The sequence below is a fragment of the Canis lupus genome, chromosome 12, assembly GCF_003254725.2.
Source record: "Canis lupus dingo isolate Sandy chromosome 12, ASM325472v2, whole genome shotgun sequence".
Taxonomy (NCBI): Eukaryota; Metazoa; Chordata; class Mammalia; order Carnivora; family Canidae; genus Canis; species Canis lupus.
The window spans coordinates 49,295,285-49,315,215 of NC_064254.1; the positions used below are offsets into that span (position 1 = coordinate 49,295,285).

Consider the following 19,931-nt stretch of genomic DNA (forward strand, 5'->3'; position numbering starts at 1 on the left):
TATTCTATTTCAAACTATCATGGTCATTCCCACCACAGGTGCAAATGTCAAGGCCAAAGAGCAAATGACCATCAGTTCCAAATGACCAGGTTGGCTTTCTGGCCTCCCTCCCTCCCTTCCTCCCCTTCCTTCCTTCCTGTTCTTTCTTTCTATCCATTCTTTTCCTTCCTTCTTTCTTTTTTCCTTCTCTTTCTCCCCCCCCCCCCCCCCCGCTTTTTTAAAAAAAGATTTCAGAGAGAGAGAAAGCGCATGCGCATGGTGGAGGGGGGAGCAGAGAGAGAGGGAGAGAGAAAAACCCAAGCAGACTTGGAGCTAAGTGCAGAGCCCAACACGGGCCTTGATCCCGTGACCCATGAGATCATGACTTGAGCTGAAATCAAGAGTCTGATGTCTAACCAACTGTACCACCCAGGCGCCCTTAAATCACCAGGTTTTCTTAATAAATTTTTTTGGAACTAAGACCCACCTGCTTTTCCCAGAAGGGATTGAATAGCTTCGTGTCTTTAGGCAAAGGACTATACTTGACCTCTCACGCCTAAAACGTTATGACGGTGTGGTTTTGCTAACAGTTGCTAACCCCATTATATGCTCCCTGGAAGCCCTCCTTGACTCAGTAGGGTGCCCAGGGTGTGGAATTCAGTAACTTAGTTTCCCCATCTGGTGGATGGGGTGAGGCCAAGCACTTCCTGAAGCTCAGATCTCAGCAGCACTGTGCTCTTTAGACAGCATGAGAATTTATTATTGATCACGCACGTCTAGCTCTCCTCATGGTCATCTAGCCTACCGGCCATTCGGTACCTTGCTTTCCCTTTACATTGAACTCCAGGACTCAAATGATCGAATACAATTTCCTAGTTTAATGTTACTCCCTTAACCACAATTCTAAACTCCCTGCCCTGCTGATCGTCGTATCTTGGTGTTGGTTTAGTGCCCCTTTCTCTCTGGTTACTTTTAGTTAGCTTTCTGTTTTATTTATTCATTTAGTCAGTCAGTTAAATCTGCCCCCAACGTGGGGCTCGAACTCACCACCTTGAGATCAGGGTCACATGCTCCCCTGACTGAGCCATCTGGGCACTCCTAGCTTTCGGTTTTCTTTCTTTTTTTTTTTTTTTAAAGATTTTATTTATTTATTCATGATAGTCACACAGAGAGAGACAGAGAGGCAGAGACACAGGTAGAGGGAGAAGCAGGCTCCATGCAGGGAGCCTGACGTGGGATTCGATCCCGGGTCTCCAGGATCACGCCCCGGGCCAAAGGCAGGCGCCAAACCGCTGCGCCACCCAGGGATCCCATAGCTTTCGGTTTTCAATTAGACCTGTTATTTTGCGGTAACTGTAGATCCACATGTCCTTGTACGAAACAATACCCTTCACCAGCTGCCCTTCACCAGCTGATGTTTTGTGTGGCTATGGCACATCGAAGCCAGGAAATTGCGTTTAATGCCTTTTATCTGCTTTCCCAGGCATCGGGGATTTTTTTTTTTTTTTTTTTAATTCAGAGCTGAGGAGTTACATTAGCATTATCCCATTTTTTAGGTCTCTCATCAGATTAATCAGGCAGCAGTTAAAGGTCCATGCTAGAGGAAGACCCATGGTCTCTCTGGCTGAAGAGATTTCCTACGGCCTCCAGTCCCATGATCCGTTACACAGGGAGCAGAGGCAGGGAAAACCAACTTACAATGCATAATGATATGTCTTTATTTCATCAACAGAAATGGTGTCTAGACAAAATTCAGTTAACACTAGCAATTCAATTGAGTGAAAATTCTTTTTTGCACAATAGTGTATTTACAATGAGTAAATGAAGTTTCAATTCATTAGTTCATAGCAATGCTTTTCTTCCCCCAAAATGGTAAAAATTCTTAGTTACAGAGAATAAGCATCAACAGCCATTTCATTTTTACAATAAAAACCACAACAAAAAACCACAATCACTTAGAAAAAAAAAGACAAGCCTAAGAACTAGTACAATAAAACGATGCATCGAATTAAGTTACATTAATCGCATAGAATCTGTGTAAAAAGTATGTAGAAAAACACCTGATGTAACCTGTTACAGTCGTTGAGCAGTTATGAGAGGTACAGAGGGTTATACAGGTAGATATGTGTGAAACTGTCCGTATGGTTCGACCTGGGGAGGAAGAAGAGAGGGGCTGCAGCCCCTTGCATACACTGAGAAGACCCTGTTTTGAATATGGCCTCTGGAGTTTGTAAGGCATATATTAGAGGTGCGCTTGCATCAGACTGGTTCTGGAACAAATCCTCCCAGGCCCTTCTGGCCTCACAAGCAGAGGTGGTGCTTGCCTCGAGCGGCTCACCGTGTCTAACCAGCACCCGGAGCTCCCAGGTGCACTCACCAGAGGTGGCAGGTCTTTCACGTCCGAGCGTGAATGGGCATCCCAGCCTTCACACATGCCAGCGGCATTGCTAGGACCCAGGGGAGGTCACCCCTCTGCCCGCAGGCATATTTGGGTAGGAGACTTAGCATCATCGGTAGGAAAAACCCTCTTTGTCCCAAATCCCTTCCCTCCTTCCTCATATACGTGTCCGGTCAGCCCCCCCAGGAACGCTTGGCACTGACTGAATGGTCTTGGTGCCCTTCTGTTTCTAAGGAGGGCCACTGTTTTATCTGAGGTCAAGAAACTGGAATGAAGTGAAAGTCAGAGTTGTTTATCCATTGCTTGGTAGTGAGATGCATGCACCACGTCACAACATTAAATCAAAGCTACAAAGTGGGCCTCTGCACCCAAGGGGTAGTCTTCACAGAACGGCAGCATCATTTTCCTATTACCATTAAAATGCACTGATACTCATTTGATATAAATATTATCTCCCCGGGTGGAGTGTAGGAAAATACTATACATTTCCTTTTCTTTGCAAGAAATGTTTTTGCACCGTCAGCCGAATAATTTATCCTCAATCTGCCACCATAGGTCCTTTCTATGTACAAATACGATCCGCACACACTATCTGTGTACAGATATCGTCTAGTCTACAGCATCAGTCTTTGACGCTCGGGTCAGGAGCCGGCTCGGGCGGTACTGAGAACATCCAGATGGCCTCCATGCACACGGACCTCCCGCACGAATACCAACTCCACACAGGGTACTGCACCGTGGCCTGACTCGCCATTAACTGTGCCTACAACAAGATCCTCAATTTGGGGAAGGAATATTAACCTAGGATAGAGTGAACAGCTTTATTCTTAAACAACAACAAAAAAATTCTGCTCCTCAGTCTATTTACAGTTTTTTGAAGACAAGACTTGATTCTTGCTCCCTTTCGGGTCTGCGACTCCTCCAAAACTAGAAGCAGAAGGGGAGCAGTGTGAAGTCATTTGTTAGGCAGCTGCTAGTTTAAATGGGGTGTAATGTAGAGACCCAGCCAGGTAGGTCTTTTGTAGCCGAGTAACCTTGCAGACTTTACCCACTTTGAGAGGCGCTGTGCTACTCCACAGGATGCAAAGCAGCCCAGAGGGACAGGGCTCTGGGATTTCTTAAAAGGCTTATAGTTTATACACCTTTGTTTCTTCTTCCTTAATGGCATCATTAAGTATTAAAAGAGTAATTGTAGGCTTAGGCCTTTTTTTTTTTTTTTTGTAAAGATTTTTAAAAGTCATCTTTACACCCAATGTGGGGCTGGAACTTAACCCCAAGATCAAGAGTCGCTTGCTTTATTGACTGAGCCAGCCAGGCGCCCCTAGACCTCCCGATCATAGCTTCGAACTTCACATTGTGCCCACCTGATTTCTGGCAGTTCTCTCGTGCAAGTCCTAGAGCTGGTCCCTGGCCTCCTTTTTAAGGAGAAGTGGCAGTTGGCATTCTAATCACTAGCCTTTTTTTTTTTTTTTTTTTTTTACTTCCTTGGGAAAGCAATACAAGGATTAAATCCAAAGTCATAGTGCATCTTAAAAGCAGCATACTTTTAGAAAGACAGTTAATAAATTACTTATACAAAATAATGTTTTATACTGCAGCATCACCTCTGACGCCTGAGTCATTGTTAGGGAACCCGGAATAGAAATAGCAGGATGGCCTAGTAACTTTGCCAGCTCTTTTGTTTTGTTTTTGCAACTGTTTTGTTCCAGAATCAGTATGTAATGAAGTTTGATTTTATTCAAGGCACCCCCAGATAACGCAGAGAAACACACACATACAGCAAAGCACTCACCTGCCCAAAGCCTGACCAACCTGAATGAAGTGAGGTTGTCTGGACATACAAGTAGAACAAAGGCAGATTCAAGGGGAGGACTAGATTCAGGCAGATGCTAACTAGCCACAGGGCCACCTCCGTGGTCCCCACCCCAGCAGCTCATGCCCACCTCTTCGGAGACTCAACGGGGCCATGGCAGGGATCTTCCTCAACTGTCCATGGCTGGAGGGTCCTTTATTTTTTATAAGGAAGAACCCATAAGAGCACAACTAAATGTCACCGCACTGTGCAAACACTATTTCTTGCTCTTAACTTACTTTTCTTTTTCATAAAAGACACGGCCTCCTAAGGGATCCCAGGTTAAGGAGATAGGCTGGTTTTTAAGACTACACTCGAGGCAATTTGGATTCTGGCCCCCAGCTAGTCCTCCCTGTGAATCCATCCAGAAACAATTTTGACGAACACATGGTTCAGGGTAGTAAAAGATAGGACAGGTCACGGAGACAATTGCACAGAGCCAGTCACTGTTTATGGTACATAGTGAACAAAATCCCAAGTTGTTAAAAATCTCTAAGAAATGGAAAGAGTTTTTTCAAGCAGTGTTTCTAACCAGTTCCCCATAGCAGGGGTTTGGCTGAGGAAGAGGAGGAAAAGTGAGGTCGGGGTAGATGGAGGGAGAATGTGGGCTGGGTCAGGGTGGAGGGACCTAGGGAGAGCCTTCCCCACCCGGCCGCGGCCGGCCGCGCAGGTGTGTGCAGACCGAACGACATGGAGACATGGAGACAGGGAGACGGACGGAATGTGGTCAAGACTACCAGTTGCACATGAGTTGTCACCAGGGTGAATCACGCCAACAAGTTGGTTTGGACCTGGTTATGATACTAGCAGAGAACATTCTTTTTTTTTTTTTTTTTTCCCCAAAAGAAAAGGAGGTCACTTAAAAGAGGCAACAAGAGAGTTAAAACACAAACTACTGTTGGCTGACTCCTCCACCGTAACACATACCTGTGGCCTATCACAGGATTCACACTGAATTTCAATCCCAGCTGTCACCAGTTTTCTACAAAGGCAAACCCCACGGTGAAGCACAGCACGGTTCCACTAGGCCGAGAAATTCCTCCAACAACCCTCATAAGAAGGGCAGCTCCAACTCCGAGCTGCGGCAAAGTCCGTCTCAGACTAGCACACGCAGACACGCACACATGAGGAGAAACAGAAACCCAGAGGCAGGTTTTAAAAGCGGAACTATTTTAAAAGAAAAGTCTTTTTTTTTTTTTATCCTACCGCATGAACCAACAAATTTCTGGCATTCATACATATTTAAACATTTAGCGCTAATATTTGTACAGAAAAAAGTTAATAATACTAAAACATATGTTACTATGATTTCACTTTTCGCCTACATCATATACTAATTTCCCCTTTTACATGCAGCTTTAATATTGTCCAAACAATGGCACAAATAAAGAAACAAAGTCAACCATCTACTCCCCACTGCCCACCACCCCATCCCCACATCAAACCTTTCGGGACTCTTCCCGCAGCCCGGCTGGAGGGCCCACCGGAGGGAGGGAGCCGATTCCTCCTCTTAGGCTGGCGGCAGGGTCTGGGCACATCTTCCTGTAAACGTGGCCAGGGGCCAGCACGCCCCCAAAGCCAAGGGAAGCTGCTCTCCGTGGGTTGCAAGCCAACCAGTTTTGCAGCAAGAGAAGAAAATTATCATCAGGTGAGGGTAGGTGTGTGTGTGGCGGGGAGGGGGGCAGGGAGGGCTCCTTGGCCATATCGTGTCCAAAGCCTCAGAATGAAATCTGCCTTCGGACAAGAGATGAGCAGAAAAACCTCAGAATTCAACTCAAAGCATCTGGAGAGGGGGAAGGAGAAAGAAATACTTCTGCCTGCGTCAGGGACAGACCCCAGGCTCACGTGCGCCCCCCCTCCCGCTCTGCTCTCCCCTCCTCTGGGCGAGCTGCATCAGCCCAGGACGCCACTTACAGGCAACTCCAGGTGCTGTGATGCAAACTCACTCAGGTGAGACATCCTGGGAGCCCGGCCTGGGCAGGGGAGGGGCGGGGTGGCCGATCCATCGGCCAAATCCTTCCAAAAAGTTCCTCCCTCACTGCACTTCCAAGGGCAGGCAGAGGCCTGAGGACCGGCTGAAATGAATGGGACTCGCCCCCTGGGTGAGAAAATAGTAATAACTTGATTTTTAGGAGCCAATGCCTGCTGAGTTCTGGAACAAAATCATGGGTTCCTGCTGTTTGGATGCACTTTCGAGCGGACGTCCACACTCTCTCCCCACTTAGGAGTCTGAACGTCCAGCATCAACTCTGAACTCTCCGCATTTAAACTTTGCTTCCGGGAAAGGTGGGGAGGAGGTGAAATATAAAAATATTCAAGCAGATTATTGTCTACACATCCTAGGATGAATTCATTATTTGGCAAGATTATTTTTCCTACATAATTATCACCTGAGTGCTTTTTAATTAGCTAAAATGTCTTACTTTTTAAACTAAAAGCAAAGAATATACAGTATACTTGAGTTATACTGAAGTAACAACTTCATTTAAGAAAATAGGTTTGACCCAAAACTCAGTGCAAGTGGCAAAGTTGACCATGACTGTACAGTATCTGCAAGAAAAAAAAAAAAGAAAAAAAGAAAAACAAACCCACGACACTCAGATGACACCAGCTGATGGTGCCCAAAGCAAACCAAACGACAACAAAAAAGGGTCTGAAATAAAACCTCCAAAAAAAAAAAAAAAAAGCTTCCAACACTGAATTCTGATCCATAAATAAGTACAAATTGAAATTGAACTGCGAAGCAAGAAAAATGACCATGTTAACGGTTACCAAACTAGTTCTAGCATCGGAGACAAAAGAAGAGGAATGTTGGAACCTGTTGGTAAATGAGAAATGAAGTTTCCAGTTTCAGGATGAGAGAATTGAGGCATGCAGGACTTTTGCATATGGATATATATATATTTTATATATATATATTATATATAATATGTACAGTCTAGCTATAAAACTTTGATGTGTATAGAAGCTGTCTTCAATGAAAAAAATTGAACATTCAGAAGAAATTCCTGAGATAGGGTTTGTGACATGGGCCACTGAGAAAAAAAATCCGTGGTTGGGTCCTGGAGGTGTTATAGTCTATCCCTGTTGAGACTGAAATTCACCCACAGACAGGCAGTGCCACCACCGCCGCCGCCCCTTGCCGGGCAAGGGCTAGCACCATTGGGAAGGTAACTGTACCGCTCGGCGCGGAGAGAGGAGGGAATACTCAGAGACAGTATTGCTGCTAAGAACGCTGTAGTGTGCACCGATTCCTTCTAGGTTCTTCCAGACGGCAGAAGAGCAGCACGGCGGGCTGCCCGGGGAGCACCTGGGGGGCGGCGGGGCCGCCAAGTGGGCCGCGTCCCTAGGTGTACTCCTTCCTGGGCTGCTCGTCAGTCGTACACTTGTCAGTCATTTCCTGGCAGAAGTCCACGGTCACCGTCTGGCTCCTGGATTCCAGCGGAGGCCCCCTCTCCGGGAAGCCCCCCGGGTCGCTGCCCTCCGGCCTCCTCGTGCAATTCTCCGAGGAGGAGGAGGAGGAGGAGGAGGAGGAGGGGGGGGCGCCGCCGGGAGCCCAGGGGGGGCCGGGGGGCGCGGGCCCGGGCTCCAGGCAGCAGGGCGCGCTCTCCCCCGCCGCGCACTGGGGGGCGGCCAGGTTCTGCTCGACGCCCAGGGGCGCAGCGTTAATACCGGCGGCGGCGGGGAGGCCCACGGGCCTGAGGACGGGGCAGTACCGGTGCAGGGCCTGGATCTGCTCGGGGCTCTGGATGTCGCGGCAGACCTCCTGGGAGAGGCAGGAGAAGTTGTCCAGCAGCTCCCCCATGCAGGCCTTCAGCTGGTTCCTCTCCGACAGCAGCTTCTCCTTCTCGCACACCTGCACCACAGAGAAGGACAAGGCCCCGTCAAGCCTGACCCGGAGGACAGGAGCCCTCGGCTCCCGGGCTTGGCCAGCTGCTGCACTCTGTGTTACACGGGGGCTCACGAACGCGCAGGCCAGGATCTGGGGACCCACAGACCAGGTTCAGGGAGCTGGGCCTGAGCAGCCTACCCGGGCGTGCCAGGGAGCCCGACAGACAGACCAGACAGACGCCTTCCGTGCGGCAGCTCTTCGTCCTTCTCTGGGGTCTGGCAATATTATCACCTGCCAGAGAACCGCAGGGGGTCAAGGAGCTGGTTTCTGGGAATTTGGGGGTTGCAGAGAATCAACTGGAAAACTCTCAGTCCCAAAAGCGTAGTTGGAAAAAGCTCCCCAAACGCATTAGGCTGCCATTTTTGAAGGTCAGAAATTGACCAATTCCAACTCTATGACATTTTGGAAAGAGGCAACATTATGGGGAAAGACCAGAAGTGGCCAGGGAGTGCGGAGTGGGGGGAGAGAGGGATGGGCAGGTGAAGCACAGAGGATCTTCAGGGCAGCAGAATTACTCACTGTACAGTCAGGATGCATCTACTGTCCAAATCCACAACCTACACAACACCGAGAGTGAGCCCTGATATAAATTATGGGCATTGGGTGACTATGATGTGTGCATTCCAGTTCCTCAACTGTAACAAATGCACTACCCGGGTGGGAGGTGTTGATGATGGGGGAGGCGGTGAGTGTACAGGGGTAGGGGGCAGGGGCATCATTCAATTTTGCTGTGAACGAAAACTTCTCTAAAAAAGAAGTCTATTAAAAAAGTCAACAAAAATCACAACAAAAAGTGGCCATTGGCAATGTCACACGGTTCGATTAAACCTCAGCGGGTTTTCTGGCCTTTGCGGGGGACAGACTGCACAGAGCAGGTCCTCTCTGGGACAGGTGGGGACCCTGCAGCGGGTCACGGGCACCGATTCTCCGCGGACACGGGGAGGGCAGACAGAGGCGTGGAGACCGAGCCCTAGCCGAGCAGAGCAGCCTGAGGTTCTGAGAGGTTGTCCTCCAAGAAAATCCCACAGGACTTCCTGTGTTACTAAAATTCATCATCCCATCAGAGAGATGAATTTCACCACTAGGGGGGAGGCTGGTGAAGGTTAGTTACACCTGAACTATCTGTGAGAGGAGAGAAGTTGTGGGGGTTTCATGGGGCACACCCAGTGAGAGAGATGAGGAAACCGGACATCACCACCAGATGGGAGGGGGAATGAGTTGGGGGTGCGGCAGAGGGAGAGGGAGAGAGAAAGGAGGAGAGGGAAGCGAACATACGAGATGGGGGCTCCGACATGGTTGCTGCACGTGCTGGAGCATGAATGCAATCTGGCAGGCAGCGTGGGCATGTGTGTCGGAGACGGAGATTTACACGGGGAAAGGGCACCTGCTAAAATATTTATAAATTTATCAAGAAAACATGTTTTAAAAATGAAAAATAAACAGATGTACAAGTGCAAGTTGAGAGAAATACATTATGCAACTTTGCAAAAGCTGAGTGGTGCGCCGGAGGCAGTGTGGGAGTGGGGGGTGAGTGCGTGTGTGCCGGGGACTCGCGGGGCGTACTGGCCTCCCTCCTCTGCCCCCACGCCAGGGCCATCCTTGACACCCAGCTGGAGGGCGGTGGATAAGAAACAAAGTACATCTGGAGGTCCCTCCCCGAAAAATCTTTACGTTTGTGGCTGTGCCACCCAGAGCGCCCAGAAGCACTGGGGCCTGCAGAGCCAGAGGTGACACTGCCTGGTCCCAGGAGGGCCATCTCAGTCCCTGTTATGCCACATTATCTTGGCCAAGCCATTGACGGCCCCCCCCCCGCCCCACCGATCTGCAAACTGTTGCGGACCACTTTTAGGGAGAAGAAAAAGAAATGCTTCTCCTCCTTCTCTTTCCTCAGCCTTCAATATGCCACGTGCTTCATTCTCTTGCCTTTTGATAAAGATAAAAGGCAGATTTGAGGAAAGTATACTATTATCATGGAATGCATTTTTATGGCTGTATTATAAAATTGTTGAAAATAAAGGGTCTAATGGAAACACTTAATGAGGAAGTACAGGGGCTCTATCACATGTACCTCCCCCCCTTTTTAAGTGAATAGACTGTTTTAAGTAAATTAGGTAAAGGATATAGATTCTGTTGTTTCAGTTTTAATATTTCATGACTGATTTTATAGATGAAATTATATTTTACAATAGGAAGAAGAATTTACACAGCCTGTTCTATTTGATGTGAAATAGCAAATCCCATTTCTCTTCAGTTGTAAAGAAAATTCATTATAATGTCTTTAGTTGTAAGAGATGGTTTCGTTGTGATTAGTTACATTGATAATAAAACAACCTTTTCAAATGACCATAAGAAAAAAAAAAAGTGTTTTGGCTCTGTGCAGGAAAGGCAGTATAAACCCAGGCCTTGGTTACCGGGGTGAAGCTCTAAGTCACAGATGTACATTGATGAGCTCGGAAAACTCTCACTCAGTGGGAAAATGCAGCCTATTATTTAAGGGGTCTCCAGAAACAGTGGGAGGAGAAGTAGGATACGCCCTCTCCGTCCTTCAACTGAACACTATCAGCAAAGTGCTTTACGTATCTGCCTGGTGTGTGGCTTAGACTTTGCTATGTGTTCAGTATTACAAAATTACAAGGAAAGAATGCTAATTACAAAAATCAGGTATTTCTCAAATACAGGTGATGAGAATCGTTCTGCTTTCTGGAGAGGGGCACGGGGCCGAATGACCATGGACCTGTGCTCAGGGCCCCGAAAGCCCGTCCTTGGCAGACTCAGCCTTGCTGGGTCCCTGCCGAAGCCCCGCCAGCTTTCAGAAGACCCACGTTCACCAGCAGCGATGTCTTGCTTCCTTATGTGGCTTAAATGCAAACTGTTCTTGTCGTTGTTAAAGCAACGTTAAAGAAAAATTGGGAAGAGAGAAGGAATTTGTAATCCCACAACCCAGTCACAATTTCAGATACATTTCAGGGCAAGAGACGTTTCCTGAGAGGCATCCCTGGCCCTGCTGTGGTGAGACTAGGGGACGATCCAGTCACTGACCCTGTTGTGAGGAACCTACCGCTTCGCCCAGGAGTTGGGGGGACAGACACACACACATAGATGAGGCAAGACTGCTGGGATGAGCAGGAAGCCAGAGGTCAGATCAGGGCTCCAGGGCTGGGTGCTCAGCCTCCCCAGGGACTCAGGAAAGGGGTTTCCTTGAGAAAAGGCAGTAACCTGATTCTTAAAGGATGAAGTCAGAGAAGAAAATAGCCAAGGAATGTCCATGGTAGAGGGGAGCTAGCACAAACACAGAAGCAGAAAGAGCAAGTGGCAGGAAGTGCAGAGCATTTGATTTTATTATCGGTCAAGTTTGGAGTGGAAGGTGATTCTGGACGTAGCTACAGACTAAACCTGTATGAGCAAGTATGAATGTCTTCCTAAGAAGCTTGGGCTTTATTTGGCAGGTGAGGGGAGGCCCTGCCAGGAGCAGTTCCCCTGCTTGATGGGAGTTGACCAAAAAAGAAAACAGACTCTGAAGTCCTGGATGACCTTTACTCATGCTTTTCAAATGTCTTATTCTTATCTCATTCTTAGGTTCTCATTGGGACGGTGGTTTACCATGAGGCCAAGGATCACCATGTATGGTCTGAGGACCCAAACTTAGATCATAAGCACATCACTGTGGCCTCTCTCTTCTTCAGCCTGACACGACATGGCACCTGAGATGTTCCCGGTATTTGGCCAGCACAAAGGTTGAGCTGAATGAGGTTGCACTCTCTGCTTTCAGAGCTAAGTCAGGAGCCAGAGGCCATCTGGATTTACTTCCTGTGGCTTAAGCTTGCTTACCAAGGAGAAGGGGGCACCGAGCTCCCAGTGAGGGGAGCCTGGGAACTTATTCCCTGAGACAAAATACTCTCAGGCACGGGGAAGAGGAGCCAGCCACTTGGAGGCAGAACTGCAAACTCAAGGACCCTGGAGCTTCGAGGGGCTTCAGGTCATGTGGTGTCCTATCTGGATTCTACATTCTTCTGTGGGGGCAGGAGAAAGTGGCGGTGGCAGGTTACAAGATTTGGAATCAGGCAACTGGGTTTGCATTCAGGCTCTGCCACAGAGCGGGGAGTTGGCAAAACTCTCTGCACTCATTCCCTCCTCTGAAAATGGAGATAAAATAGAGCCTAAGTCATAGGGTTGATGTGAGGATCTAACGTGATCGTTTACAAAAAACAGTTGGGAATAATACCTGGCCCACACGCGTTCGCAAAGGATGTTAGCAGCTAGGACATGTTGAATGGAAAAAACCCAAAGGACTACCTCTATATGTGTGGCTGAAGGCCATAAAATATTGAAACGTGATTACACACCTGCACAGACACACACAATTGCAGATATAAAGCTACTAGTTTTGTTGAGAAACTTGCTTGAAAATAACCCCAAACTTCCCAAAATGCTGACCCTTCCCTCCACTTGTCTAGCCTCCACCACTGCAACTTTGCACGAATCCTGCTCACTCCAGGTTGCCGACAGCAATGAACGGGTCAACTCACCAATTTGCGGATTTCACATTCTAAATTCTGAATACAGTCCAGTTTCCGCTTGCGGCAGCGCTGGGCCGCGATGCGGTTCTTGCTGCGCCGTCGGACGTCGTGAATGAACTCTAACTGTTCTGAGGTTAGCTTGTGCATCTTAATCATCATCTGGAAATCGTTCCTTGGAAGATCTGTGATTTGATCTACAGGGAAGGGAAGTTTGACCTGAAACCAAGAACAGTAGAATATGATTATGGTGGTTGGGTTTTAGTTGGAATTCCAGCTGGCAAAACATCAAAAAAAAAAAAAAAAAAAAAAAAAACAGGTAAAACCTCCTTTTTAGGATGACCAAGTAGTATGGAAACTACTGAATGCAGCCAATGATCAAGTCTTTCTTGTTTCAGAGAGAAATAAGATGTAATATTTAGAGAGTAAAACAGAATGTGAACACAAATTATTATTTTTTTAAAAGATTTTATTTATTTATTCATGAGAGACACACACAGAGAGAGGCAGAGACACAGGCAGAGGGAGAAGCAGGCTCCATGCAGGGAGACTGATGTGGGACTCGATCCTGGGACTCCAGGATTACGCCCTGGGCCAAAGGCAGACACTCAACCACTGAGCCACCCAGGTGTCCCGTGAACACAAATTATAACGTGGTTATCATTCCTGAGATTTCTGAAGCAAACGGCATGGGAGCTATTGGAGAATGCATACTTTTTCACTGCTGTAGCAATTTTGTAACAAGGGCTAGATAGTTGAAACCTACTTCCATGGAGCCTCGACTCCACAAAGAACAATTCACAGACAGATACCATCTAAGGAATTATGGGAATCACTTGAATAAGGAGAGCACCACACACTTCGAAGGGGCTGGAAAGATGAAACCGCCAGTGTGATTTTCAGTGCCATGGCTTAAGGAGATGCAGCGAGAGAGCTCAGGTAGGCTACACCGAGGTGGACCAGGAGCTGGAAGTGGGCTTTAGTCCTTCTAGGAGACATGACACTTCAGGCTAGTTACCTTACTTCTCTGGGCCTCAATGTTCTCATCTGCAAAATGGGGCATGCGTTTGAGCTGCATAGGGCTGTACAAAGTTGGGCACTTTGGCAGATTGTATTTTCAAAAAATACAATGGCCATCCCATCTCACATTTTCTTTTACAACATGATGGTGACTTTTCTCCATCGGGGGGGTGGGGGGGATGTACATTCCTGCCTCTCAATCATCGCCATGCGGTGGGAGTCACAGTATGTGGTTAGAGGCGAGGTTATAAAAGAAGGTGTAGCTTCTTCTTTAGGCTCTTAGACTGCTCCCTCTGGAGGAAACCAGCTGCCGGGCCTACAAGACTCTCAGGCAGTGCTGTGGAGGGCCTAGGCCCATGTGGAGAAGAACTGAGGCCTGCAGCCAACTATCAGCGTTGCCTGGCCACTCATGTGAACCAACCACCCCGGACGTGGATTCTCCAGGCCCCTGTCACACCTTCAGATATGGAAGCCCCAGCCACTGACTTCAACCTCATGACGTATCCCAAGCCAGAAGTGCTCAGATGGGCCACTCCTGAGTTCCTGCCCCAAAGAAGAGATGATAAATGATTTAAGCCATGGGATCTGGGGGTGATTTGTTATGCAGCAGTGAGAACTGATGCAGATACTGTCAGCAGCAAGATTCCAACTTCCAAACTCCTGACAAAGGCAAATAAGCATTATCCAAAGACAGGACGTGAGTCTCTGGAGGGATGGATCTGTGACCTCCTTATAGTCTGTCAAATGCACAGGCCTGAATCTTCCAGCAGTTCCTCATTGCCCTCTCCTGGTGATGCAGGGACTCCTGGATTTGGTTCTGGATCTGTTTCAGAAAAGGAAGGTTGCGTGTTGTTTGACCAAGAGACTGTCTCCCAGCTCAGCTTCACTTAATTCTTGCTTACATCAGCGTCTGCTTTGCGTGGACCAGCAGATGGCACCATAGACCTAAACTTCAAGTGCCCGCCCAGCGCTGTCCAATGCAAATAGCAAGAGCTGTGATTTTGCATTTCTAGGAGCCACATTAAAGGGAGTGAAAAAAAAAAAAAACCCAACAACTGAAATTCATTTTAATAGTATATTTAACTTAGCCCAGTAGGTCCACAATATTTTCAACGTGTAATTAATATAAACATTATTGAGTTACTTTACTGTTTTGGCAGCGCATTTTCAAAATTGGAGGCCTATTTTTTTGCTCTTGTCACAATTCAGAACTAGGCACATTTCTTTTTCTTTTTTTCTTTTTTCTTTTTTACATTTCTAGGGCTCCATAGCCCCGCGTGGTTTGTGGCTGCTACACTGGACAGCACAGCCCTAGAAGACGGGACAAATGGGCTGCAGTGAACTTAACCAGAAAACCAGGAGAGGCCGGGTCTCATTGATCAAAATATTTTTGGGTGAAGACACCAACCCCTCGTTAATATGCAGAAGCTGCAGTGTTATGTCTGCGCTGTTCAGGGGAGTGAGATGAAGATACTTTAGTGTGAGCTCAGGCTTTTTCTTTGATTGCATCAGATGCGGGAAGACAGTCTAGATCCTGGCACTGACGGCCAGTTAATCCCCACGCACAAAGGCAGCCCCACTGCGCGATCATTTGACTCTTCCGTGGCTGGATGCGACTGCTTTGTCAGGGTCCTTCATAGCTCTGAGCCTGCTGGATGTGCCATTTGCCGAGGGCTCCCAATGGGTGCTCTGATTCAACCTCCGCCTGGCGAACCCTGCCCCGTGCCACCTGTGCCATTTCGGCCCAAGAAAGCAAAGTGGCGACAGCTCGCATTCCGCCACAGTCAGCCCAGCCCTGCTCCCACCGCTGAAGGCCGGCAGCCAGGGAAAGCCAGCAGGCTTTGTCCACGGGCTGTGTTTGCACAGGGCTCATAATGATCCGAAGAATGTTTGATTTCCCTTTATACCCTTTGGATAACAAACAGACACGCCAGTCCTGGACGGTGCCTAACTCACACAGAGATGAGCCTGGCGGGGACACGGATGTCTCCACACCAGGAAGAAGCTTGTTTGCACACACAGGTTGCAGCGCTGTGGGGCCTCGTGGGGTCTCCCCTTCTGCTGACGACAAGGCAATGCTGCTTCGGCTCTGAATCCTGTTTACTTCTCTTCCGAAAGAATATATACCTACGGTTCGGGCCGCAGGGAAAGTCAAAAGGCCTTCTAGACCAAGAGCTACTGTATTTAACATCATCCGGACAGAGACTATAAAACACCAGGGAAACAGGACAGAGGTTGACAGGAAGAGGAAAAATCAACAACGCTCGTTTCAAAGTCCTCGAAGCAAAAGGCCATAGAAAGTTTCGGGAGAGCTGTTGCAACTCCAGCTGCTTTTTAAAGAGGTCAAAGGAAAAGAAAATAGGCAGCTATAGACCTTCCTCCACGTTAAAGAAACAAGAGTGGCCGGGCGGTGGGGTTTCTTTTTAATAGGCTCTGTTAGGGCTCAAGCAAGGGAGAATTCACACTGCCCACCCGAGGGAAGTCCCGAAGTGTTTGGGATAGAGCAGTGGGAACACTGCTATTTTCAGAGAAGTAAGTTCCAAGCCAGTGGGCATCTTCCCTGCAGATGAAGAGCAGCCGCAGAGCCCCTTATGGGAAGGGGAGAACAGTCCATTCTGAAGCTGGCAGGCACCCAAACACTCCCCTAAAGGAGCTCGAAAGTCAGCTAATGCGACCTGGCCTTAGAAGGTTCAAACACATCGAGAGGGGCAGAGGCCCTTCTCCCTTTCTTTTGGCAAATTCTCATAACCCAAATAGGCCCTAGAGGGCTTAACATCTTATTTCTTGTCCCTCCACACACTCATTCTTCCAGGGTTTTACTTCTCAGCAGTGGGTTCATTTTCATTCACTGGACTCTCAGTGCAAAACACCTGACCTCCCGAGATGAAACGTCCTGCCAGCTGCCGTCACCACCTGCCTGGACGCAGGCCTGCAACCCCTGTCCACCTGCGAGACCCACAGGAGGCTGAGCACGCTGCACAAAAGGGGGCAGGGCCCATGGGATGGAGCGTATGGTTTCTCATGGCTGCTGCTCATGCCCGCCCCCACTTTGGTTTTCAGTAGAGACTCCAAAAGTCAGGGGCAGCCACAGAGGCAGCCAGCCAAGGGCCCAATAGGGCCCCATGGGCCAGCGCCACAGTTTGCACCATCTGCTGCTGTGGATTTGCCCTCAGTGGCTTGGGCCTTCTGGAGCACAACTGGAAGTACAGGACAGGGGGCTTTCCAGTCCCGTCCCAGGACCTGACCTGGACCCAAACAGCCACCAGAGCCAGGTTAGGCCTTCTGGGGGTCCCAGCTCATGAGCACATGGTGAAATGGGTGGTCGCTGCAGAATGCTGAGGGACCTCTGGCCCTGGGGGCTGGGAAAAGGTGGAAGGAAAGTTATGACATCTAGATGGCAAATGAAACCTAAATATTTCTCCTCCAGGGCCTGAGCAGGGGTGCCGGGGGACCCTGCAGTGCCAGTGCCTCCTCCTGTCCAACAGGAATCAGTTCCACTTCTCTCCTTACCCACGACCACCTCGTTCTGCAGCCAAAACTACCCCCTGCTCCCAGTTAAACAAAATACCATTAAAGGTGTTGTGCTATATGTTGGCAAATTGAATTTAAATTTTAAAAATGTAAAAAAAAAAATAATTATATGAGAAATAGAACTTCTTGCAGAAAATTCAAATGAGACAAAAGGTGGAGAAAAAAAATTCCCACTCCCAAACAATGGCTGTCTCGTTCTGGTGACCTCGGTTTTCCCTGCGTCCTTTTTACAGGGTTTTAAGCAGACCACAGCCACCTCACTTCACCATGCCTCTTACCACATTTCACCTGCCTGGAACTGCAGGTTTGCTGAATGGGAGCTACTGGAGAAACGGGACAGAGATGCAAAAGTTGTGGAAAAAGCTGAACATAAGCATTTCCTCTAGAAATACCAGCCGAAGCTGGTTTGTGAATCCTTTTTCCTACCCCCTTTCTTGGTTTCACTATCCGGTGTTGAATAGAAGCGGCAGGAGTCGGATCATACTAACGGTACCCTTAGGCCCAGCGTCTTTAACACCTGTGCTCTAACGAGGCCCTCAGTCCTCTGTACCTTGTCAGGGGAGGAAGCGAGATGCCCCCCGGGCTGACAAGTCAGTGCTGCTAGCCGGCAGACAGCCAGGTCCACGCAAGACAGATGCCTGTGACAGAATGTCCCATCGCCACTAAGAAATGTTTCCCACACAATTGTCCTCCTACCCTCTATTCTCATGGTCCATTTTCCAGAACAGACGCAGGACACCTGGGATTTAGTTGTACTGCAATTAATTAGCCGCGTGACCTCAGGCCAGTCTTTCATTCTCTCTATCCTGAAGTTCTTTGAGGATCTGTGAGAAAGGAAGATAATAATACATGCCCTACTTAGCTTACAGGATTGCTATGAAGAATAGAATTGGGTAACAGATGGAGAAAGTGCTTTGAAAAGTCTGAATTGCCTGATAGGTATGAGGTATTATTAATTCTGTTTATTAGCCCTATCTTTCTTTGTCACATGGTTTCTTCTTCCAGACAGACTGTATGCTTTGGAATTCCCGATGCTAGGAACATTTTTCTAGACAACACAAAAACATTGTTTTAAGCAGAACTAGGGCCGACTTCTATGCTGCCTAGCAAAGTTTTCTATGAAGCAGACCAATCATCAGCATTTTAAAAAAGATGCCTGATTCAATGAACTGCAACAATGAGTGTAAAATTTTTACATACAACTTATGTCTGGAAGTTGACATGTGGGTGGAAGAATTAGGGTCAGACACAGCTCTTCCATCTTATTGCATGCCAGACATCATTTCTCCCTGCTCCCACAGTCCTGTGTAAACCCAAACGTACACACATACTCACTGTCACATACTTTTATCCCTCCTGACATAAAATGTGTTCATAAAGAAAGTCCAACTAATCAATGCTTTTGGCCATGCAAAGAAACTGTCGTTCTAATGCTTTCTTGCTAAAACCTACAATTAGGTAGATAGAAATGCTTGTACAATAAAACCATCCCACTAACGAGGGTTACTACTCGGAAAATGCTTCTGACTTTTCTATAATTTTCAAATACTAAAAATGAACTCATAAACCAAAATGAGATGCCATTCCACATTCACTAGGATGGCTATAATAAAAAAAGGTGGACAGTAGCCAGTGCTGGTGAGGGTGTGGAGCAACAGGAGCCCTCGTACACTGCTGTGGAAATGTAAAATGGTGGTTACCTTGGAAGACAGTCTGGTAGTTCCTCAGAAGGTTAGACATATAGTTATCATATGATTTAGCGATTCTGCTAGATGCACAATGAAGAGGACTGAAAACTTGTCTACAAAACACTTGTACACCAATGCCCACAGTAGCATTATTGATAACAGTCAAAAAGGGGAAACAATCCAAATGTCCCTCAACCGATCAATCCGATCAATGAATCAACAAAGTGTGGTATATCCACAGAGTAAATTATTATTCGGCAATAAATAAAGAACAAAGCACTGATACATGGTGTACCCACTGGTACATCAATGGCAAGGTTGAACCTTGAAAGCATTATGCTCAGTGAAAGAAGCCAGACACCAGAGGCCACACAGTGTAAGATCCCATTGTTATAAAATGTTCAGAATAGGCAAATCTTTATAGAGATAGAAGGTAGATTAGTGGTTGCCTGGGGTTAAGGAGAGGACGGTGAGGAGCATCTGCTAATGGGGATGGTGTTTCTTTTGGGGGTGATGAAAATGTCCTGGAATTAGAGTGGTGATGGTCCAAACCTTCATGAATCATTAAAAAATCCCTGTGCTCACTTTTACAGGGTAAGTTTTATGGTGTGTGAATTATATCTCAATTAAAATAATGACCTTGTGTGAGATACACATAAATAAAATTCAAACATTACAGAGGTACACAGAAATAAAACTTTTCTTATATTCTTCCCCAACTTTGCCTATTTTATCTTATTCTCTTTTAAGAAATAATATGTATATTTATGAAGCAAACTAGGATCTTGTTATACATACTGTTTTGTTAACTTTTTCCACTATATATGACCTGTTTGTTTTTTTCATCATTGGAAGATAAAAAGTCCCAAACTGACTTTTTAAGTAATATAGCAGACCCAAAAGTCATAAAGACAAAGATGCTCAACCACTGTACATAAAATTTAAAATTACATAAAACTTAAATTTTTCTATATTGGAAAAAATCCTTAAATAAAAAGATCGAGTAGGAGAAAAAATGGGAAACGTTTCTAATAAAAGGTTAATATTCCTGTATTAA

The 19,931-nt window shown here is 47.2% G+C and overlaps 1 protein-coding gene across 6 annotated transcripts in view; it reads right to left on the reverse strand.

The window, feature by feature from the left end:
* Window positions 1-1,673: 1,673 nt before the first annotated feature.
* BACH2 (BTB domain and CNC homolog 2) overlaps window positions 1,674-19,931 on the reverse strand; it is a 358,938-nt gene continuing 340,680 nt past the window's right edge. For all 6 annotated transcript variants that reach the window (XM_049092371.1, XM_049092374.1, XM_049092370.1 and 3 more), the window contains 2 exons: window positions 12,648-12,854; window positions 1,674-8,085 (listed from right to left, as the gene is read on the reverse strand). In XM_049092371.1, coding sequence (XP_048948328.1) covers window positions 7,576-8,085; window positions 12,648-12,854 — 717 coding nt within the window. In that variant the 3' untranslated portion in view covers window positions 1,674-7,575. The remainder of the gene's footprint in view (window positions 8,086-12,647; window positions 12,855-19,931) is intronic.